General features: G+C 52.3%; 2 protein-coding genes across 7 annotated transcripts in view; one reads left to right on the forward strand and one right to left on the reverse strand.

Annotated features, from left to right (window-relative positions):
• Positions 1–167: 167 nt before the first annotated feature.
• Positions 168–17,531, reverse strand: ARHGEF40 (Rho guanine nucleotide exchange factor 40). 5 transcript variants are annotated; one of them, XM_016165585.2, is made up of 24 exons: positions 17,364–17,531; positions 14,618–14,815; positions 12,770–14,015; positions 12,450–12,617; positions 12,189–12,309; positions 11,498–11,615; positions 11,331–11,411; positions 11,082–11,198; positions 9,938–10,033; positions 9,742–9,857; positions 9,235–9,361; positions 7,470–7,592; positions 7,225–7,368; positions 6,126–6,736; positions 5,759–5,993; positions 5,327–5,413; positions 4,915–5,130; positions 4,018–4,188; positions 3,177–3,354; positions 2,311–2,415; positions 1,934–2,077; positions 1,303–1,433; positions 854–900; positions 168–710 (listed from the first exon to the last, which is right to left on the reverse strand). In XM_016165585.2, exons 1-23 carry the CDS (start codon positions 17,364–17,366, stop codon positions 859–861), a joined length of 4,578 nt encoding a protein of 1,525 aa, XP_016021071.2. In that variant the 5' UTR covers positions 17,367–17,531; the 3' UTR covers positions 168–710; positions 854–858. The 5 variants fall into 5 exon arrangements, with proteins under 5 accessions (XP_016021071.2, XP_036095016.1, XP_036095017.1 ...); XM_036239123.1 differs by having other exon boundaries at positions 1,303–1,445; XM_036239124.1 differs by lacking the exon at positions 1,934–2,077.
• RNASE13 (ribonuclease A family member 13 (inactive)) overlaps positions 16,261–23,024 on the forward strand; it is a 31,644-nt gene continuing 24,880 nt past the window's right edge. Inside the window, exon 1 of one of the 2 annotated variants that reach the window (XM_016165601.2) lies at positions 16,261–17,012. The gene's annotated coding sequence lies outside the window, so the exon portion shown is untranslated. The remainder of the gene's footprint in view (positions 17,013–23,024) is intronic. The other variant, XM_016165602.2, reaches the window with a different exon arrangement.

A 23,024-nucleotide genomic window follows, 5' to 3' on the forward strand; every position in this document is an offset into this window, starting at 1 on the left:
TTTTCCCAGGCCTGGGCCATACCCAGCTTTGGGCCAGGAAGGGGTACAGGGTATCTTGTAGCCTTGGTTTTATTTTCTGTGTTCTAGTTAATGGTTGAGGGGAAGTGTTGAAGTTAGTAGTATCACCTCAACCCAGAGGACTGCTCTCTAGCTCTTTGGACACAAAATGTGAGTAAATACATTTTAATAGAACAATAGTATTGTAATAACAGTAATTACATATATAAAGTTTGCAGTTCCCCGCCTCACCCTCATAAAATGGCTTGCATAGCTGTTTCTTATGACACCCCAGAATGGAGTTACCAGGAATTATGGTTGACCTGGCAGAGACGAGTCTTCTCAGGGAGACCCAGAAGGTGGGAAAAAGGGGAAAACACTGGTTGTCCAGGGAGGCCTGACATGGGGGTGGTGCCCTGGGAGTATGGCCTAGGATGGCCCAGGATGGGGAAGGACTGCACCAGGGACAATTTCCCTGCCTCCAGGGTATGAAGGCAAGCAAGTATGGCTACTCTGGTTCCTGAGGGAAGGTGCCCAGCTGGGGAGAGCTATAGAGATAGCGGTAGCAGGGAAACACGCTGGTCCTTTGACCTCTCTGTCCAGGAAGCAGAGGGAAGGAAGTCAGTGCTCTTCCAGTCCTTCACTATGTCCCACTGCCATCCCAGACCAAAATGTGCTGAGAGGAGGGACTGTAGCCAAGTTCTGGATTTTCTCTAGAAGCCAGGAGAGAAGAGGGAGATGGGTTGGGAGAAGGAAGAGGCTGACTCCCAAGCAGTTAAGCAACTGGGAGGAGGAAGGATGGTACATGCAAGTGGGAAAGGGTGTTGTATGTGGTAGAAAAGGGGTACCAACTCACCCAGGTCACAGAGGCGTGGTGGGGTCACTCAAGGCTCGGGCATGACTCTTAGAGGAGAGAAACTTCAGTGAATTGAAAGGATAAGAAATGACCTCTTTCTTATATCCCCTTCTCTCTCCCCTAAGCCTGTCGATTCACCTCTTTCCCCCTCAGAGTTTCTGAATTTGCTGATTTAATCCAAGTCCAAACCAGGCTGTTGGCATTCTCCCCTTTTCATCTACTTTTGCATTGTGCTACTTATTAAAGATTCCTTTTCACTTCTGACTTTAGTGACTCTCAGCCAGGCCTGGATGAGGAGAAAGGCAGACTGGACAGTATAGCCAACCTGTAGCCTCTCTGGGAGCACAGGCTCACTGGCTCCCCCTGCCTTCCATGGGTTGAAAGATCAGAAGAGCCCACCCAGAAAGTGGCGGAAGTCACCCATTCCCAGCCCTATTGCAGGGACTTACCTGCCGGGATAGCCCTAAGATCCCTCCACTGGCCAGAGTGGGAGTGCTGCTCCCAGGGTGGGGGGGTTGCAGGCTGGGGCTGTCTCTTGGTCCTGGGGACACATCTCCAGAAGAGTCAAGTGTTTCTGGGGCTGGAGGGGAAGCTAGGGTGAGAGCAGGGTATAGAACCCCTCTAGATTACCTTAAGCAACCAAGCTGCTCCATCAGGGAAGAAAAAGCTCCATAGCAACAGGAAGCTGTGAGTCACTATAGCAATCCACTTGCAAGAGAAACCCCCTACCGAGAGGCAGGAAATGTCAGCAGCATCATTAGAGCAACCAGGGAAGAAGCGACAGGAAACTATAAGGATTGCCGCGGTGAACCAGGAGGGTACAACAGGAAGCTGAGGCAGTTTCCATAGAAACCCAAGGAGAGCTAGAGAGAGAGGTACAGAAGTGCTTCTTAGCAACAGGCTGCTGTAAGTACTACCCTAGCAACCAGATGGAAGGCTCTTTTAGCAATTGGGAAGCTGTAAATAGTTGTCATGGCAACTGGGCTACTTGGCTAGAAAAAGGAATTGCTCAGCAGCAAGCAGCCTGAACATCACATAATGACCCAGCTGTTGGGAGCCACCCCTTGAGAGGTGCCTCACCCAGGGAAATTTGCTTGACGTCCAGATCCCAGGCCTCCTCCTCGACGCGGGCAGGTAGGGAGCAGGCTCCCGGTGAGAGGCCGGGAAGGGAAGGGCCGGCATGCTCAAAGGATGACACGGCCACGGAGGCCCGGGTGCGGGCAGCTGCAGAGAGTGGGGGGTGGGGAGGGTGGGGTACTGGTGTGGAAAAGCCCTCCTGGCTCCCTGAAAAGACCCTCTCCGTCTCATAGAGTGCCTCCCAGTCAATCCCACAATTTCTGGGAAGACATATCCATTCACTACCCTTTCTCACTTTCTACCTTGTCTCCCCACTCACTGTACCCTCACTGTCAAGGTCTTGACTTCTGGGGGCCAACCCCCAGCACTGTGGCCCTCACCTCTTCCAGTGAGTAGGGCACTCAGTGTCCGCTCTCCAAGGGCCTTGATGTCCAGGAAGGGTTTATTTCCGATGCCCATGGAGACCATCTGCTGCACTCGGAGCTCTAGGGAACAGAGACCCTGTTATCAACCTCCTTTTGCCCCTTCTCTGCTCCAGCCCTAGCATCATTTTGGTCCACTCTTCCTTTTGCTCCTTCCCAACTCTCATCTCTCTCTCCCTTATTCCCCTGTTATCTCATTACTCTTCCTGTTGACCGTCACGACATGGATGGAGACAGTGGTCCTCGACTTCTTCCCCACATGTCTCTCCTTTCCTGTATGTTGCATCCTGTCCATTTACCATTCCAGCTGCCCAACTTCTTCCCTTTATTTTGGGTGTCGAGAGTGAAACTCATATTTTTACATACCTTTACAGTTAATCAAGTGCTTTCATATATATCACCTTATTTAATTCTCCCTATCATGCCAAAATGTAGATATTACTTTTCATTTTTTTCAGATGAGTAGAATGAGGTTCAGAGAATTCAAAACTAAACAAAAACCAGCAAAAACCCCAGAACTTGACCAGGTCATGCAGCAAGTAAAATCTGGAACCCAAGTCCAGTGAACATTTTCTTACTCTTTTTGCCCGGCCTTTTGCTTTTGCTTCCCTGAAATTTGCTAGATTCCTCTCTCCTTTTGGAATACCTGAGACTAATTGCTATCTCATCAATCTCTCTCTAATCATATCTTGAATATTCTCATAAGTAATTCCTTCTCCGTCGTACACGCTGTTGTCCCAAGTGGTCTTCACACTCTCCAGCTAACCTCCTGCTATATATAACCTTGATCCCCAAGCACACCCTCCCCAGGCTTTGCCTGGTACCCTTGTTGTGGGCTGCTTGTCTCCACAGCAACTGGGCAATAGAACTTGTCCACTTGAGTTTGATCTCTGCTGAGGTCGCCTGCAGAGTGTATGCCTCCCGTGCACGCCGCCGCCGAAACCACAGCTCAAAGCAGAGCCCGCTGTCCCCGATGTTTTCTGTTAGCCCCATGTCAGCAGTCTGAGAAAGAGCAGAGGAGAGGGGTGAGGATGAAGTGAGTCCCAGATAGATGGTACCACATGGAAAAACATTACACTTAGCCTGGCATCTGGTAGACGTTCAGTAAATGTTTGCCCAACACCTACCATGGGCCAAGTGCTCGACATTTAGTCTCCATAGCAACCATAATTTACAGAAGGGGAATGCCCAGAGACATGAAGCAACTTGCCTAAGAGCTTATCACAGCTTATTAGAAAAGGAAGGTTTAAACCCATGTCTATGTTATTCCAAACCTAAGCTTTTTTTCTCTACACTGTAGTCCCCCCTGAAGGGCTGGAACTAGTGTAGGGGCACAAAGTCTAGAAAACCTTAGAATCATGCCACACAGCCTGATCTAGGACCATAGGTCATTACCTAGGGTCGTCCTCCTTTCTGGCTTGGAATGCCTCATGAGTCTCCTTCATGAACAGTGAGGAAAACCCCAAGGAGTAGACCCTAGGACAGGGACTTCTATCACCCCGACACTCTAACTGATGGTTGGTTACAGGCCAAAAGCCTGTTCTAGACGATGGAGATTCTAAATCTCGGTTGGGGTTGAAGTTCCAAAATATCCCGAGTTCTTGAGAAGATTATGACTTCCTGACTCATTCCCCACCACCCCTTTTTTCCCTGCAGGCATTGTACCTTAAAGGCCTGCTTGTAAACAAAGGTCTCCGACCCCCCCTCAGAGCCCTTGCGCTTGCTGAACAGGAGGAGATGCTCAAAGAGAAAGACATGGCGAAGGCACTTTTTTCGGCCACAGATGACAATGAAGGGGTCTCGGTGTAGGAGCTGTCCCTGTTCCTTCAGATCTGTCTGGAGGAAGGAAACGGAAAGGTCATTGGCCCTGGAGGCTTTTTGTGTATATTTTATGGGGAGTAAAAATGGGATTTATAGGGCAAGGGCCTAATGACTATTTCTCAGGGAGAGTCAGGCAATTAAGGAAGCCCTAATTTGGCCTGGAATCCACCTACTGGTCACTACACACAGAATACCTGGCTTAGTAGCACAGCCCCTGAAAACGAAAGGTACATTTGCGTAGTAGGGTTTACAGCCTCCCCTATGGGAACCCTTTGAATGTTGGAGGGGAAAGCACAATTTTGCCTCGGGAAGAGAATCAGCAAAGAATCGACGGGGAAGAGGTCTATCCCAGAGGAGGTAGGTTTCCAACCTGTTCTGGAACCTGTTCTGGGCTGGAAAGAGACTAGGTAGAGAATAAGGTATGTGTTAAGTGCTGAGATGCAGGAGGAAGTGCAGGAAGATAATTCTTATCTTAAGGAAAGATAAGAATTCGGAAAGGAAAAGGAAAGGACAGGCAGATGTAGAATCATGGTATGATGGGTAGGACACAGCTGCTTTATTTATAGCTGAACCTGAGGCCCAGTGAAGTTCAGTGACTTGACTACGGCCATCCAACTGGTTAGAAATTACAGCTTGGGGCCCTCTGACCTTGAGTCTAGTTCTCTTTTCACCAGCCCAGACTGCTTCAGAGGCCACAGAGCTAGGCAGTTTGAACTATAGTGACTGGGGCTCTGGCCTCACCTCGCAGCCACGCACGGCCTCCACGGCCAGCAGGTCTCTGCCACGGGTCTCTTGTTCCCGGAGCAGCTGCACAGCGGCCCCAAGAGCCTGACGCTCAGAACTCAGTTCAGGCCCCGCTTCCCTTAAGAGCTCCTCCAGGAGCCGCCCATACCGAGCCAGCTGTTCCAGGGGCTGTTGCAGGGCTCGGGGCAGGTGAGGGCCACCCTCCATGGAGCCCTAGGTTAGAGAGGAGACAGATAGGCTCACCTGGCACCCAGTCCAGTGCCTGTCTCAGCAATCTGGGAGATTATTGGTAGGTGATGTTCCTGGGCACATCCAGGAAAACATTTTTTTCCTGAGAGACTTTGAATTGAGGTGGGCTTCACATCTTCCTGGCCCATCCCCTTCTCATGAAGGCTGGAGAAAAGGTTACCTTGGTTGGGGGGCCGAGCGCAGCCAGACCATTCTCCAGTTTGTGTCGGTGCTTCACGTACTGGGCGTAAAGGCTGAACTGGTCCCCCTGTGGCAACAGATAAATAAGCCATCCCCGCAGACGAGCCCCTCCCTTTCCTCCTCTACATCCTCACTGCAGCCCAAAGGAAGGGCAGGCCACCAGGGAGCACTCATTCTTTCTGCCTAGGGAATGACGCTTCTGTAGAGAAGGCCAGGCAGCACTTTAGGACAGGGACACAGAGGCTGAGTAGGTCTAGAGGGGTCCGGGAAATAGCGCTAGGCCCCAGCATATTGGACCATATATTTTGGTAGGGAGGGGGTGGGGAACAGATACTGAGAAGCAAGACCAAGTGGGTAGGGCTGAAATATCTGAAGGAAGAGGACCTGGGAGAAGTTTTAGAGGGTCACTCACGTGGCGAAGGAAGCAGGCCCCAATGCGCAGGGGGTGGGTGGCGCAACCTTGAAGCTCCCGCAGAAAGTGTGTCCGATGGAAGCTTCGAAGCTTCTCCCGTACACTCAGGGCAGCGGCCCAGGTGCTGCGAAGTTCAGGGGTCAGCTCAGATCCAGGGTGTGGTACTGGCTCACTCAAAGTGGCCACATACTCCTGTTCACAGGCAATCAGCTCAGACACCAGACGCTGCTGGGCACTGCGGGTACAACGAGGAGTGGCAGAGGGGGCTAGGACACGGGAGGGACTCACCACCCCCCACAACGTCATATTCTTTTCCTGCTGGGCAGTCAGGCCTGCCTCTCAGGCACCAGTTGGGTGGGGCTCTCACCTGATGCTCCGCTTGCGCTCCATCCGGGGCGTGCCTACTCCCCAGGGCCCGTCTGGCCCTCCTGCCCGGCCCAGCAGCACATGTTCCCGGGGTGAGCACGTTCTGTCTACCACCTCCGTACTGGTGACCTCTAGGCCTCGTATCAGTACAGTCCTCGGTGGCCTGCCCTCCGCTTCTGGAGCCAGTTCAGGGCCCTCCTCCTCATGGTCCTCTCCGCAGGGGGCCAGAGAGCAATGGGACGGGGCTGCCCGTGGCCCAGGGCTGCTGGGGAGCAGCAGGGAGCTGAGGCTGGGTGAGGGGCTATGGGGGCTCCGCTGGGCCCCTCCACTGCTGGCACTGTCTGCCCGTCGTCGCCGGTGGCCTTGTGGACTAGCCTCCTCTCCCAGCTGTTGCTGAATCCTCCTCTCCAGCTCTTGACAACGGGCTCGGCAGTGGCCCCATTCTCGCAGGGCTGCTGGGCTCCCCAGGTCCAGGGCCAGGGCCCGCATCTCCTGGAAGGTGCCGGCGCTGGGCTCTGGGGCCCGCCGAAGGGCGAGGGCTGCCAGCACTGCCTCTCGACCTGGCCCTGCTCCTGCCAGCCTGGCGGAACCTTCATCCACCCATTCATGTGCCTGCAAGGCCAAAGGGGTTAGGAATGTGGAGAGGATGGAATGAGGTCCTGCGCTGCTCCCACATGCTGCGGACGACCGTTCCTGTCCTTTTAAGCTGATGGCTTCTCAATGTCCATCACCTTCCCAGTCCTCTCAGAACACATCCCCTCAGTATTCCAGCATCACTGCCTGACCATGCCACTCCGAGCTGGAATGGAGACAGCAGTCTAGGTGAAAGAATATGCACTACTTCTACAAATTTATTAGTGGCAGACTCTACACTAAGTGTTTTCTATATGTTGCTTATATAATCCTCATAGCAGCCCTGCAAGGTGGCACACTCAGGTTTGGTATCTTGTCCCAGGTCATTCAGCAAGTAGGTGGCAGAACCAATACTTAAAGCCAAGCAGATGGCCTCCCGAGTCCTTGCTTTTGACAACGACCCAATCAGCCTCTCCAGGCAAAAGAAAGACAATGGCGGGCATAGAAGAAAGAGGCTGTGCACACACCTGCTGGAAGAAGCGCTGTAACCGCAGTGCCCGGTGGAGGCCACTCTCAACCTGCTCCAGCCGCTGTTCAAAAATATCCAGAACCTTCTGGGAGGCGGTGTCTTCCTCCAGGTCCAGGGCCTCCCGTGCTTGGGCCAGGCGCTCCTGGAGGAGGGGGGCTGTGCTCAGACGTGGTCCCGAGTCCCACTTGGTCTCCCACTTCCTCCCGCATGTCTCCTCTCACCTGCCCCTCTCTGCCTTCTTACCTGAACTTCAGCACTGAAAGCCCGGAATTGGAGCTCTGTCTCCTGCAGGGCAGACAGGGAGTCTCCGGGTGCAGTGAAACTCACCAGCTGCTCCTCCCCTGGGCCCGAGAGCCACTGCAGCACCTGGGACAGATGGGGTGGGAGAGAGGGCTGTGAGGGAGGAGGCGGCTGTGCAGCAAGAAGGAAGAAGAAAGCCGAGATCCAGCTCCAACCCCACCACTCAGATCCACAGAACCTTGGGCGGACCACTTCATCTCAGCTGTGAAGTGGGAATGATAACAGTGAATGGAAGTAGTTTCCACAAGGCCAAGTGAGAAAGTGAGTAAGACATCTCTGTAAAGCAGAGATGCAGGGGAAGCTGGGCTGGCAGGATGCACCGAGGCAGGTGGGTTAGGGCTCCAGGGCTATGCCCGGAGGTGAAATAGGTAAAATGGGTGTTAGCCTGAGGCAGGATGAGGGGATGAGGACCTAAAGGAGAGCCAGGAGAAATTTCGCATTCACCAAACCAATGGTGGGTGGGCCAGAGGCCCAGTGACCGGCCTTGGAGAAATGGCCCAAGAGGGAGGTGTGCGTGTGTGTGTGTGTGTGTGTGTGTGTGTGTGTGTGAGAGTACTGGTTCGGGATATTTGATCAAAAAAGGTCAACTTTCCCTCTGAAGAAAGGCTGGAAGCTGAGTGAGACAGTCTGAGGATGAGAAGTCAGAATGTTCCTAATAACCAGAGCCAACAATGAATGCTGCTATAATCTTTTGCTGAATTCATCTGGTCATCCTAACACCCATGTAAGTGTTATCATCATCTCCATTCCATAGATGAGGACTTGGGAATTCAGAGTCGCTTCAAGATGTGTCCAACATCTCTCTCCTAGCAGAGCCAGAACTTAAGCTGAGCACTTTAGACTCCACATTCCGTGTGGTAACGGTTTTTAAACAGTGTAGGGAAACGGCTAACAAGCAAGCACGTAAGCAGTAGGGATACAACACCTTGGACACTGGATGGAGGAAGCCAATGTGCAGAAATTCCAGGAAACAGAGCGCCCTGCCACCCCACCCCCTCCCCTGCCTTTTGACATTGGCTCTGAGATGACCCTTCGCTGAGGTGTTCACTCACCACACTTGGGGCTGGGGAGAAACCATCAGATTTCAAAGGCCCTTTTATCCCCCATGGTAGGCTGGAGAGCAAATCCTTATGGGGCTCTTAACCCAGAAGAGAAGAACCAAGATTGAGAGAAGCCAGCCTTATCCCTGAATCTTCCCCACAAAGAGGCCTTAGTTCCCACGGCATTTAGGGCTTTCATTGCCCTCTCCGTCCAAGGTGGAGGGAGGTGGGAACCTTTCGAGCCTCAGGTTTGGAGGATGACATTGTATAAGAAATTGAGGGAGCATGGGTGGCAGTGAGCTAAAGAGCTGGTACCAGTAGATGTTTATTAGTTTTGCACTAAGGAGGCAGGCACTCCAGTCAATCAGCTCTTCCCAGACCCGTAGGACACCAGAGCATCTCTCACAATCACTAAAGGTTCTTGATCAAACATAAACAGTGGGGAGGGGGAAATGTGGCCTTTCTTCTTTGCTGGTCCTGAGATTCTATCTCCCTCTTGACTCTCACACTGACCATGACCAACCTCCAGGGGAGGTGAGGAGCGAGGGAGGGCCAGTCAACCAAGACAGGTTAGAAGAACACCATTAACTCTAAGTACCAGCGGAAAAGGGGTTGCTGGAGGACGGGCCCCTAAGCGGAGAAAGAGGGTCCCGGGGGTCCTGTCTCACCTGCTGGAGTCGGTGCAGGCGTTGCCGCTGCTCCTGCTGTTGCACGTGCAAGTTGGAGAGACGCACGAGCTGGTGAATGGCTTCGTCCACCTCCTGATACAGTGTGGCTGGGCCTGGGCCCTCCAGCCTGGGGAAGGTGTGTGTGCAGGGGAAGGCAGAATGAACGATTGTCTTTGTCACCCTACCCTTCCGTTCTTGCATCCCAACATGAGAGGTGGCATGACATTGTGGGTCAGCGTATGGCCCTAGATTTGAATCCCAACTCTTCCATTTACTGACTAACCTTGGCCAAGAGATTTAACATTCTCGATCCTTCAAATCCCCATTTTTAATTCTAACTAGCACATAGGAACCTTGTGAGGATTATGGGATAATTAGTGGAAAATCATAATATCTTGTCCAGATGCACGCTCAGTAAGAATGATTTGGCAGCTAAGATTTATTGGCAGCCCTCTACCGTGCCTCCAATTGCCATGTCCACTTGCCCACCCCACACCCGCCTCATACTTGCTGCTGTGGGTGGAGCGCAGCCTCATCAGGATGGCACCACCATCCCTCTGTAGCTCTGTCAGCCGGGGATCTGCCAGCACCTTCTGTAGGGGCTCGGGCATTCCTACCGCCTCCTGGGAGCAGGGAGCAGTCGACAGTTGGGGCTCCATCAGAGTCCACACCCCACGCCCTTTAGTCCTGTCTCATTTCATACCTCTCCCTCTGGCTCTGCTGCTCCCTCCAGCTCCGCAATGGCTTGCCGTACAGAGCCCAGCACACCTTGGCATAGGCGGCACAGCCGTGCCACCTCCTGAAACACACACATAAGGATGGAGTCCGGGGACAGAGTTTAAAATATGGAGCCCTAGCCCTGGGGTGAAGGTGGGCAGTTCCAGAGACTTTCATGGAGGCAATGCTGGCTTCAGCTGCTGAATTTCTTGCTTACTGATTGTAAAACTTGCCCAATGTTATACAATTAGTAAACCTTAGGTTCCTCAACTGTAAAGTCCAGATAAGACACACCAGATTTTGTGAGGTTTAAAAAGATGTTGCTATGTAAGCACCTAGCATGGGCCTGACACACTGTGTAGCTTAGTAAACATGAGTCTCCTTTCCTCTCTCTGCACTGGGTCTTCACCCTATAAAACCCTCCTCTCGGCCTTTTCAGATCCATGTCCCCTTTGATACATGGCTTAGAGACCCCCTTTAATGTTCAGCTCAGATCATGTTTATACCTCTTTTTCTTTCTCTCTCTCTGGTATTCCAAGGTGGTCTCTCATCCAAGTACTAACCAGGCCTGACCCTGCTTAGCTTCTGAGATCGGATAAGATCCGGCACGTTCAGGGTGGCATGGCAGCAGACTTATACCTCTTTTCTTGATTAGTCACAGCACTTAGCTTCATAGAGTCAGATTATATCACAATTGCTGTACTTTGTGGGCAGGAATCTTGAAGCCCGGCTGTTGGTGCACAGAACAGGTACAGAAAGGCACCACCTCCAGAAGTGAGGTACAATAACTTATCCAAGTTCACGCGGAACCAGAGCCAGCCTTTCTGATTCTCAGCTCTTTCCAGAACCCCAGTGACACTATTTTGTACTATTCTCTAGTTGTTCCTGACCTATCTCCCACCAAAAATCATATGCAATTTAATGTCACATTAAGAATTTAGTTAATATACTCCTCTAGTCTCTTTGGTAGCCTATGGTTTGTGAGTCATAATATTTATTGAATTGAATGGAATGGAAACCAGTTTTTCCCAACTCCTTGGGAATGTCTTGATCTGCTTTTTCTCTTAGAATGTCCTCAGCTGGGTCAGTCCTGGCTTCCGGTGTTCTGGGGTGGGAAAGGCGAAGCTTACCTGGTGTGTCTCTACCCAGTGGCTCGGAGACGGCTCCCTGTGACCTCCCAAATCCCACTGCAGCTCCTCTGGCTTGACCACTCTTTTCAGATCATTCTCTGACAGCAGCTCAGCACCCTGTAGTCATATGAAAGCAAGGGATTTCTCACCTGGGCACTCAGGGGTTCAGGGACCACCCTGGGGCTCCAGCCAGCCTCTTCTCCACTCTCCACTACTGAGAGGGATTAGGTGGGAGTGAGGGGCTCAAACCTGAAGTCCGCAGAGCTCAGCGGGAGGGTCATTGTTACTGAGAAGCAGCAGCCGCTGAATGAGGGGAGGGTCACTTGAGTCCTGAGGGGGGAAGAATAACCCTAAACTGTGGGCAACTGGAAGGCCTGGGATGGCTACCAGGGAAGAGTTTGGATCGGAAGAAGTACCTGTCTCAAAGGGCTGGTTTCCTGAAGTTGACTCAGGACAGGAATGAGTGCAGGAGGCAGGGGAGGTGCCTTGCGAAGGTCTAGCAGGATGGACAGCCCCAATATCTGCAGATCAGGCCTGTGAGGGCAGGAAGATCCAGGGAGGCAGTGGTGTGCGTGTGTGTGTGTTGGGGAGACAGAGGTACAGGCCCTGGCTTTAGTGTTATTAGTTCACAGGAGAAGTGAGTTCCTGGTATGTTTGGGAGGCGATGGGCCAATGGCCAAAGTCTGGGATGTGTGTCTAAGAGGTAGTAACCCAGTAATCAGGAGTCTATATTCAAATGGCTACTGGGTCACAGGATCAGGGTGTAGAAAATTAAGAATTCCATGCTCTTGAGGGTATACATTCAATGTCGGCATGTAGCATGGTCCCTAATAGGTTCTTGGTGCTCAATAAATAGTTGTTGAATGAGTGAATCAATGTCCTGATAACCTAGCTAGTGTCTAAGGATATCGGAAGAGAACAATGTTGATTTTGAGGATTGATGTAGATATCCTGGAGGGTAGGGGATCAGTAAAGTCAGAGGTTACTGACTTGAAAACATAAGGGTTAAAGAAGTAGGTGTCCTAGAGGTCAGGCTGTCAGTGTTCTGAGAAGAGAGGAGAGCGAGTCCTCATGACTCAGGAGGTTAGTGTGCAGGGCCTTGGTTACCTGAGCAGCGAGTGGAGGTAATGAAGAGCAGCGCTCAGCATGTCTCGGGAGGGTGGGGGCTCCTCAGTAGAGCACGGTGGGGTAATGGTCAGCAGAGCTCGCCCACTCTGGTCCACTCCTCCTGAGGACACAAAATGGCCAGGCTGTCCTGGCTGGGGGCAGGCCTTGGCTACCTCCCATCCACCCTGCCTCCCTCTGCACCCCACCCCAACTGTTCTCTTTCCTTGACCCTTTTCTCTTCAACCACTGATGCCCACTGACCAGTCAGGATGAGAAATCCAGATGCCATCAAATCCCAAGCTATGTCAGGGTCATCAGAGATGGAGACTGGAGGAGCCTCTTCTGAGATACTGTTCCCTTTCACTTCCTGCACGGTCTCCAGGGGTAGTGTTGGGGCATCTGAAAGGAGCCCTTCAGGACCTGTGGGTCCTGCACAGACATGGGTAGAGCTATGGGCCTGAAGTGAGGCTGGGTGTGGCTGTTCTGCTCCCAGCCTCACCTCTCCTCCTCCTCCAGCCCCCTTCCGGAGGCCTAACATACGCAGGCTGCCCCTTGCCCCACTGGTCTCAGTGTCATCTCACCTGCCATGCACACGAGGCTCGGCCCCTCCTGCTCTTTCTCTCTGGCCCTCTCTTCTATAGGCCCACAAGCTTCTGGGGACCGAGGCTCTTTTTCGTCTGTTTGTTTGAGTTCCTCTTTTGGCCCAGACTCTGGCTTCCTCGAGCCTTCATGCTCCTCCATAACCAGGCTGCCTCCTGGAAGTTCATGCTCATTTGGTGAAGGCAGATTGATGAGGACTTCCTGTTGGCTGGTCTCTTCCTTGTCCCCAGGGATCAGTGGGACACTGTCCCCTGCTCGGCTAAGAGCCCCTTTGCCTGCAGCTCGCTTCTTTTTCCTGTTTCCTTTGCCTGTCCTCCGAGGGGTGCCAGGTGGTCCTTCACTTCCCTGGCCCGCTCCTCTCCCAACTTCCCCTGCCCTCAGGGGGCAGGATTCTGAGGTTTCCCCCAGTACCTCTGCTGGGGGCTCAGATACTTCCAGGGCTGGTGCCTCTGGGAGTGCCTCAGCTCCAGGGGGAGATCTGGGGGAGGGTCCGCTGCTGCTCCCCTCACCTGGTGGGCGTGCCCCATCCTGGTCCCGAGGGCTCGGACCCTTCTGATGCACCCACGCTCGGTGTCTCCGGTGCCTGCCCTTCCCTCCAGCACCCTTGCGGGTGGGTACTGTCCGGGTCCTGGAGAGGCCTGAGGAGCCCTCGGCATCCATGGGGTTCCCCCTCACGGGCAGTGTCACCTCCAGTAGCTCCACATACTCGCCCTCTGGTCCTTCAGCAGGGGCATTATGCCCATCCCCAGGACTCCTGGTGCCCAGGGCTTCCTCAGGGAGTGGAGGGCTGGGGAGCCCTGGGGGTGCAGAGGGCAGCTCTAGGGGCGGCGTGCTTGGCTGATGTCCTACCACGAGGCCTCCTTTGTGCACAAACCGGGGGCAGATGAGCTCAGCCCAGGGTAGCCGCTGAATCCCAGAGGGTGAGGAGAGCAGGCAGGTACTGAGGCGACCTGCTGACCGGTCCTTATTGATGCCTTGTAGCCATTCAGGTGTGAACAGGTAGGCACAGGCCTCACTGGGTACAGGCAGCTCCTGTACGCGCCCACCCCCAGGGGCCAGGCACTTAAGTACCAGGCGGGGTGCTTGGGCTGCCGAGGGCACCACTTGCAGGTAGAAGTCCCCCGGGCGCAGCAGCTGCCAGGGCAGGGCTGCTAGCTGCACCACCACCTGCTCATGCAAGCAGAGGGGCCAGCCCTCATGGAAGAAGAGGAAACCGCTGTACTGGGCCTGGAGAGAGAGATGGGAGGCTGTGCTCAGGCCTCTGCAGATGAAACCAACAGGAGGGGCAGTTAGAATGGGATCATCTTAGGCAGGAGTGGCCTTATGCCTGGCGGGTTATAACTCCAGGGGAGCAAGAGGGATATCTTGGTGTGTTCATATGGCAGAGGACAGGCTTGGGACTGGTCAGTTTTCTGATGGTGGGAAGCTAGTTCCATGTGTGGGAGGGTAAGAACTGAGTCATTTCAAAGACATGGTCAGCAAATGCCATTGTCTTGGAGGAGTCAGAGACTCTTAGGAAGTCTTTATATCTGTAAAGTAAAGGGTCTCTGTTGAGCCACGTCTGGGGGAGTTAGTATCCTGAGTAATCAATATGAGGGAAAATATGTCTGGAATTGGATCTGAAGGGTCAGGGTCTTTGGGAGTTGATGTTTCTTAAGGGGAAGATGAGCGTCTGTGTGTGTGTGCTAGCATCTGAGGGGCTGTGCCTCTGGGGGATCAGTATGGGAAGGTGGCATCTCTGGGTGGAAAGAATTTAGTTGGTCTGGCTACTCTCTGGAGTAAGGCAGAGGATCTCAGGGGAGATAAAACAGGGAAGCACAGCCACTCACACAGGCTTCCTGTTGGACCTTGGCAAGCAGGTGCTTTGCGGGCACCAGGAAGTCCAGAGTGTACCTCAGCGCATCTTCCCGGTAAGTCCTCTCCACCACCTGGAACACCTGGCCCAATAGTGTGGGGGCTGTTGCCTCGAAGGGCGGGTACAGGGCAGCGAGCGTGCTCTGCACACAGTCCTCCACTGGTTCGGGCTCCTGGAAGAGACATGATCAGGCTGCAGATCCCTACAGATCACCCAAGCCTGGCTTCTAGGGACTCGTCATGTGCACATTGTGTGTACAGAGAGGGCCCTCAGGAAATGCTGGCTGAATTAGCCCAGGATGGGAGTGGGGCTGGGCCAAGTCAGAGTGTCCAGGACTCACAGTGCACTCAATGCGAGAGCTCTGAGATCTCGGCTTTGGAGATCAAGAAAGAATTTGCTGTGAATGTCTCTGTTCAGGGCAGTCCCTGGTTCTTATGAATCAGGGTACTTGCACAGGTCCTACCGAGGAGGCAAGAGACAGGCTCCTGGGACGTCGGGAGACTTACTGATGGCTGAGAGCTCTGGAGGGTGGGGGCTTTCAAACAGCCACCCTGCAGGTCCCTCCTCACAGGACCTACCATCTGGATATCCTTAAGTGGCAGCGCCATCACCCAAGAACAATCATATGCTAGAGATGGTCATTGGATGAGAAGGAGGGCTGTCTTTCTTGAGTTTTTCTAGCACCCCTCTTCCCTCTCCCAGAATGGCTATGAGGCAATCATCCATTCCCAGAGCCTGCGGGATTTGGTTACAAAGAACTGGGTGGGGACAGTTAAAAGAGGAAAGGAGGAGCAGGCCTTGATGGTATATATTGGAGATGAAATCTTTTCTGATTCCAGCAAGACCTCTCCACCAGCCTCTCTACTTTGAGCCACTGTCTCAAAAGACTAGGCTCTGCTTCCTCCAGACTTTCTTCCCTAAGTGAATCCAGTGGGTTATCTTTCTCTATCCCACACTCTATAAACAACTACCCCTCAGGCTATGCTTTTGCAAACTTATTTCTCTTTTAAGATGGCTTTGAAGTTCCTTTTATCGGATTTCCTTGCAGTAAATGAGCAAGGAGATGCTCACTGCTGAATTTTTCTAGTTCTTTACCTTACCCCGCCCCCACTCCCACCCCTGCTTTTGCCCTGAAGACAAAACTGCATACTATTTTACTTTGAGTCTCTCCAGGAAAAGTTGTCTGCCTGTCCTGACCGTGAGAAGCTAGGGCAACCACTCCGGAGCGGGACATTCAGTGCGTCACATAGAGACCCGGCCCCACTGTGTGTGGGCGAGCAGACAGACCCCCCAGTGTTCCGGGGACCCGGCCAGCGCAGTGAGCGTGGGTGGGTGGGGGGAGGGTGGAGATGGGCGGGGGTAGGCTGAGTGGGCCGTGCGCTCCGAGGCCAGGAGGGGGGAGCTAGAGCTGGAGCAGCGAGGCAGCTGCAACCCATTAGGGGCGGTGAGCTCATGGCTGAGCGAGAGTCTCAGCCACAGGAAACGACAGCGGCGGGAGGGGAGGAGGGGTCTGGGGTGGGAGGCGGCAGGCAGGAGCACGGACACCGGGCCTCTAGTCGGTCGGGACCAAAGAGGAGACCAGAGAGACTGAGTCAGCTCTCCCTGGCCCAGTTCCTCTTCTTGCTCCAGACTCCCTGCCAGGGGGTGCCTTTCCTTCGGTAGAGCAGCCCCGGTACTGCTCCTCCCCCTCTTCTACTCACCGCAGGGAGCTCCCCCTGGCAGGGCCTCTCCCCCTCCTCCACTCTCTGCAGTGAGCACCCCCTAGGCCGTGTCCTCCCCACTCCACGCCCGCAGTGGGCGCTCCCTGGCAGTGCCCACTCGTGCAGTGATTCTTCAGTGAGTATTTCTGGAGTTAAAGTTCACAGTATAGTGTCCACTCCCGTTGGTACGGGCTTCCCCTTTTAACTCTGCCCTCTGGCTTCCTGTGTCCTAAATTGCTGCTGCCAGGGTCCCCTACCCCCTGCAGGGAGCTCCGCCAGTGCTTTCTCCTCTCTGCAGCGGCTATATGCTGAGACTGCTTCGGTTCCCTGCAGCGTGAGCTCGGGGGCACTCTCCCAATACCCCACAACTCCTATCTCGTCTGTTCTGGCAGCGTCACGCCCCCTGGCACTGTGAGCCCCCTTCCCCATTCTGTCCACTATCCTGAGGTAGCCTCTCTTCTCCGCAGGAATTTCCCTCTTTGGCAATGTCCCTGGCCCCAGCCCAGCCCCAGCTGTGGCCGGTCCCCCAGGGCCGGATGGGTGGGTCCGGCTCACCGGGCTGGGGACCGGGATGGAAAATGGTGGTTCCAGGCAGGTCAGTTCTCATGACCCGAGGCCAGGCCCCTTCCAGTGCTGCTGCAGCACCCAACCCCCAGGGGTCTCCCGCGGGTAAGAAGCTGGGACCAGGAGGGGGAGGGAAGATCCTGCAAAGGAAGGCACAGGTCAGGACAGAGGACAGCTAGGGGAGGTGTGTGGATTAGGGTAGAGACTAAAAGGAGGATGGGGGAAGGGGCGGAGAAGAGGAGGAAGAAAGAAAAGGAGAAGGCAATGCCCACTGGGGATAGAGCCAGACGGTGGGGCAGACAGATCAAAGAAAAGAAGGGGGGATGGGAGAGAGGAGAGTCCCAGGAGCGCTCAACAGCCCAAAGCAGGAGCAGGAGGCACGAAGCTGGGGGCTGGCGGCCCAAAGCGGGCTGCGCGGAGGCGGCGAGGACACCCGGGTTGCGACGCGGGACTCACCATGGCTCGACGCGGGGTCGCGTCCGACGCTTGGGCGGGCGGGGCCGGGCGCGCCGCCGCCTCCCTCCCGCCGCTCGCGTCTCGCCGGGTCTGGCTAAGGGACAGCTCCGGCCGCGGTGGCGGCTCGGCCGGCTCGGGCTCCCAGGCCGCGGGGCCCCGCCAGGGAGGGCCGAGACGGCCGCCCCTCCCCTCCCCGCCCCTCCCCGCCCTTCAGCGCCCGCCTCCGCGCCGGACCCCCCGCGGGGACTCCCCCTGCCGGGACTCCCGCCCCGTGCGGAGCCTCCCCGCCGCTTCTCCGACGCCCTCAGCCGAGCCGCTCGCCCGGCTCTCCCGCAACCCTCTTCCTCCTCCGCTCCGCCCTCCAGCGGGTAGCTGAGACCCTGACCCTCGGAGGCCCGCCCCGCCGAGGATGCCTTCTTTTCCCGCCACCACCTCGCTCTCTGCAGGATCTGTTTAGTTCCCGCGAGGGACACAGCAGCTGGGGCATCCGTGAATTCCCTCGGGTCCCCAGCCTAGAACCGGGGTCGTTTGGCGGCCGGAAGCCTCCCGTCTCTAACTCGCCTGGGAACCTCTCCTCTGTTTGGTCGCCAGAGTTGGGCAGAACCTAGGGCTCAAAAGAGACCCCCGACCCAGGCCGCTGCCGGTCTCGGGTTTAGCAGAGAGGGCAGGGAAATCAGGGGATTCCTCCCACCCTCCAGGGGCTTGCCTGCCCTCCCCTTCTCCCCTCTCCCCCTTCTCCGGCCTCGAGCATTCGGGCTCTGACAATGGGCTCCTCTGTGCGGCCTGGGGAGGGCGGAGGCGGGGGGCGGGGTGGATTAGGGAGCCGTGGAGGCTTGGGGTGGGCATCGTGGCTGAAGGGGGGCAGGGTCCCGGAATCAGGATCCTCCTGATGTAGGGATGTGTGCAGCCGCTAACGTGTTCTGAGTTCCTAGGTCGCTGTCCTATTCCCCTCCGCATCCCCTTATCTCCCATTTTTGGCTAGCAGAGAGAAGGCACCAGAACCCCAATCGGACTCCATGATTTGATGATACTGGATGCCAGACTCTTCTTCCTCTTTGTGGGACGGCGATAGAGAGGCTCCCAGAGTCACTTGGGCTCATGGCGGAGGGGATGGCTATCTGATGCGGTGGACAAAGGGGAGTCGACTAGTTAAGAAAGTTCTAGCGTCACCCACCCTCCCCCGCCCCGTGATGAGAAATGAAGGCCCGGTGAGGTCCCCCAGGAAGGCTAGTGGCGGCTTAGGCATAGCAAGGCGATACTTTGTCTCTTTTCGGAGCTAGCACCCAGAAGCCCTGCATGGGCTGAGGGCAGGTGTGTGTGTGTGTGGTGGCGGTGAGCTGTGGTGAGTTAGGTGATGCTTCCAAAGGCTGGGGGCATTTGAGAGATCAGAAAGCCAGATAGTCCCCAGAGAGGGGTGTGAAGGCATGTGCCACTGCGGCTGAGAGATGACGTTTGGAAAACATCTTGCCAGTGGATGCAACTCCTGTGAGGACAGGAGGCCAGAGCTGGGCAGTCCTTGGAACAGCGGGAGAGGAGGGCGTCATCTAGGTGGTTTGGCTCTTCTCTCACCTCTTCAGGATGCTAAACTCCACCCTTTCTCCACTCCTCTGGGTCTGGAAAAGAAGAGAGGGAAATGTTCTTAGGAGGCAAGATCCATCTGCTCCTTAGCGTCAGAAGAATAATCTAGGACAGTGACCATCTTCCTAGCAGAGTTAGAAACAGGGACCTGGAGCTCTTCTCTATCTCGGGGTTATGGAGCCCTGAGGCTGGGACATTGTCCAGCTTCCTTAAGATTAGTGCCCGGGAACTGGGAGAGTGAGATTTTGCTACCCCCTGGTGTCCACTGGTAAATGCTGCCCAGTAGCTGGTTACAGGCCAGTACTTATGAAACTTTCTTAGAGGATATACAGTTGAAACTTGAACAACAAGGAGCCCACTGCTGGTGCAGTCCAAAATTTACATATAACTGTTGACTCACCCCAAAATTTAGTTTCAGTATCTACGGGGGATTGGTTCCAGGATGCTCAAGTCTCCTATACAAAATGGCAAAACAATGCATGCAGTGGGCTCTCTGTAGATTCCCAACCATAGATGGAAAACAGTACAGGTGTTTATTGAAAAAAATCTTAGTATAAATGAACACGGGCAGTTCAAACTGGTGTTGCTCTAGAGTCAACCATATTGAACCTATTCCCAGTGTTGAGGAAGTCCGAACCTTTGCTCATCTGCTCTTATATTCCTTATACTCAAACAAATTGTTTGGGAAACAGTTGGTAGAATCTAAGGTTCCTACAATTAGAAAGTGGAATATAAATTAAGTTGGCTGTGGGAATCCATAATGCCTGGAAAAAAGAAGTGGATCATTTTCTTTTTTCCCCATGGAAAAAGGAGAGTCAATGAAGATTTTTGAGCTTATAGCATGAGAAAGTTTGGATGCAGGGTCTGAGGTCCAGTTACTCCTTTCCAGGAGTTGTTTTAGTTTGTGCTAAATTAGAAAAGTTTATTTTATTAAGTAAGATGACACATACTTGTGCTTATAACGGTTGAATACCACTTTCTCCAAGAATGTGAGCTCCTACCTAAGAGTGTGTGTATGTGTATGGTATGTGTTTATGTGTATAGCAGAATGTTGATATATATGTTTTTGGGATATATGAAGGGGAAAGCTTATAATGGAGAGATTAGAGGCAGGGAATAGACAAGGCTTAGAAGCCTTCTCCTGCATTCAGAAACAGTTCTCATCACATTTCACCAATTTCAGATTCTTTGAGGTTTATCAAATTCCCATTTTACAGATGAAATTCAGCTTATTGAAGTCAAATAACTTGCTGTAAGCTACACAGTAGGTGGAGAAGCCAGGATTTGAACTCAAGCAGTCTGACTCCAGAGCTTTCACTCTCAACAAGTAAGTTGTAGGGCTTCGTTTTAGCTGTCCAAGTCCATAAAAGAAGCACATCGAACACCATATCACCTTTCCTACCACCTAGCCACCACGGTAAAAGATGTTATCTTTATTTTTATAGTAGCCTGTCCTGAAAGAATTTCTAAGAGTGATAGACATGTCCCTGCAGATCAGAGACTAAAAGCCATTCCCCCCACCCCAGACTTATTGTAGAGTAAGTAATAGTTAAAATAATCCCCAAGAAATTTTCATTGTGGTTCTTAGGGGAAGGAGTGTTATCCTAACATGAAAGAAGGCAGAAGAAACATTTGTGTCTAGAATGTTTATTACCTGGCTTATACCTGGATCTTACCAAGAGATGTAGCTGCCATTTTACAGAACGTTGGGGCTTTAGGCTGCTCACTGTCCATTTGGAGAGTAGCAGTGACTTGGGCTTTGCTTCATTACCATGCCTCAAGGTAAGGGGGAATTAATGAAAGACCGTGGAGAGAAATTTTAGGGACAGGAAGGGACAGACTTGAGAGAACATCTTCATGTTACTTGTGCCTTCCAAGGAAACTAGAGGCTGACCTTCAGTTACCTTAGCATAAGAAATTTGTGTTGTATATATATGCTAATTTTATTTTTTATTTAATTTCCCCCGAGTTTTGGTTTTATTTTATTGGTAATATTGCTTTTAAATTTTACAACTTGTTGTCTATGGCCATGCCACCCTGAACAAACCTGATGCCATCTGATCTTGGAAGCTAAGGAAGATCGGGCCTGGTTAGTACTTAAATGGGTGACCACCTAGAAAGACCAAGTGCCATAGGTGTAAAAAATAAAAAAATAAGGGATTGTAAAATGACAAAGTCCTTGTAATCTGTGAGGTCAACCAAGGGTTGCCTTGCTTAAAAAAACAAAAAACAAAAAAATTTACAACTTATCCTCTCTGAAGTAGGCATTGCCAAAGTCCACACCACAAACATCTTGCCTACATCTTGCTTGTGCTAGCGCATTAGTTTCCATACCAGTCCACACACTCCACTCTTACCTCCTGATAAGCCATTTGCTGTACCCTTGCCAGAGTGATCTTCTAAAATATCTCAATGAGATCACATCAACCCCTTCCAATGGCTTCCCATTTTCATGATGGCTCCTTTTCTGCCTATCTCTCCAGCTTCATTCCTCACCACTTCCCTGAGTGGGAAGCCACTAGTGACACTCCAGCCACAGTGGCCGTCTTTCAGTTCTTCACACATGTCTTGCTTATGCCTAATTTGGGGGATTTTTGCTCTCTTTTCTTTCTGCCTGGAGGCCTCTTTTCACAATTCTGGTGGCTGACTCTCATCCTTCAGGCTAACTACAGTGTTGCATTCTCAAATGTCTTCCCTGACCACCCGCCTACTGTTCTCTCGCCCATTGTGCCTCCCAATAATGTTATTTTGTTTTGTTTCATTTTTCATAGCACTTATCTCTGTTTAAGTATTTATTTATTTCCTGTTTCTCATAATAAGCCCACCTCCACCACTACTTATTGTTTTTAAGTAAGCTCCATGAACTCAGAGACCTTGTCTATTTTGTCACTGCTGTATCCCAGATAGTATCTGACTAGTTCCCAAGAGAAATCACCTCTCCAGGTGAAGACCATAAGGGGAGCAGAAAGCTCCACGGAACAAGAACGGTGGCGGCAGCAAGTGAGAAGTGAAAACTGGGATGGAGTGGGGAGGCTGAGCTTGTGGTTTGCTGCTTAGCTTTCTTTCTTTCCGGAATTAGTCCTCACGGGCTCTTCTTTGACTGTTGTTCAATATTTGCAAATAGAAGGCACACAGGACAGAATTAAAAGAAAATGTGGAACAGCTTCTGGGTCAGATGTAGGTTCACTGGGCTGGGAGAGACTGGAGAGAGCATAGTTTGGAGAGTTCTAGAAGGGCTCCGCATTCGCTAATGAATTTCACTGATGTATAAACCCAGAGACCCATATAGTTGTAACTCAATGAAAATATAGTTTTATGTTGTGTTTCCTTTCTGTGGCACTGTCCAATGCTAGTTCCATGCATCGGTATAATTTCCGTGTGTTTGTCTTCAGTTAAGATGATAAATTGATACTTCAGTTAAAGTGTCAAATAGTTCCCCCATCATTTTTTTAGTTACACTCAATTTGGGGGAATTTGCATTATTTCTAACTTTTCTCTGTTACACAATGGAAAGTACAAACAGATTTGCGCAAATTTACTCTTCACTGAGTTCCTTCCATTTCGCCAATTTTAGCAAGTGGAATTATTGGATCAAATAGTAGGAGCCATTTTATAGCTCTTGCTATTACCTGATTAAGCAATATTTGGAGGGCACGGGTCATGAAACTCTTTTAAAATATTTAAAAGGTTGAATGTGAAGAGGAATTGAATTTGTTTTGAATGACTCACAGTGATGGGGCATCAAGAATTGCTGCAGTGACAGAGATGTAGATTAGGTTCTATTACATAGCGAAATTTTTAATATTTAGAGCTGCCCGAAAATGGCACAGATTGTCTCCCTAGGTGGTAAATTCTCCCTCTCTGGAAAATTTTAAGCATAATGAGAGCTTTTAAAAAGAAATTGTTTTATAAACTTTCCAGGTTTGTAATCTGTGTATTTTCCTAGCCTTGTTCCCTCACTCTGAAAACAAATTTTGTTAAACATTTAGGAAGATCTGACATGTGCTAGGTATAACTAATGGTAACCTGAACCCTCACCTGCAGACTCCCAGCAGAGTCTCCAGGAGCAGGCAAGGCAGTCTG

Source organism: Rousettus aegyptiacus, unplaced genomic scaffold (genome assembly GCF_014176215.1).
Source record: "Rousettus aegyptiacus isolate mRouAeg1 unplaced genomic scaffold, mRouAeg1.p scaffold_m13_p_3, whole genome shotgun sequence".
Taxonomy (NCBI): Eukaryota; Metazoa; Chordata; class Mammalia; order Chiroptera; family Pteropodidae; genus Rousettus; species Rousettus aegyptiacus.

Coding starts and splice junctions, on each gene's coding strand:
- ARHGEF40 (XM_036239123.1), bottom strand. Junction 12,618..12,769: donor GAGCCTCGTGTGCATGGCAG/GTGAGATGACAC, acceptor ATGTCTGTGCAG/GACCCACAGGTCCTGAAGGG. Junction 10,034..11,081: donor ACTGGGTAGAGACACACCAG/GTAAGCTTCGCC, acceptor TGTGTGTTTCAG/GAGGTGGCACGGCTGTGCCG.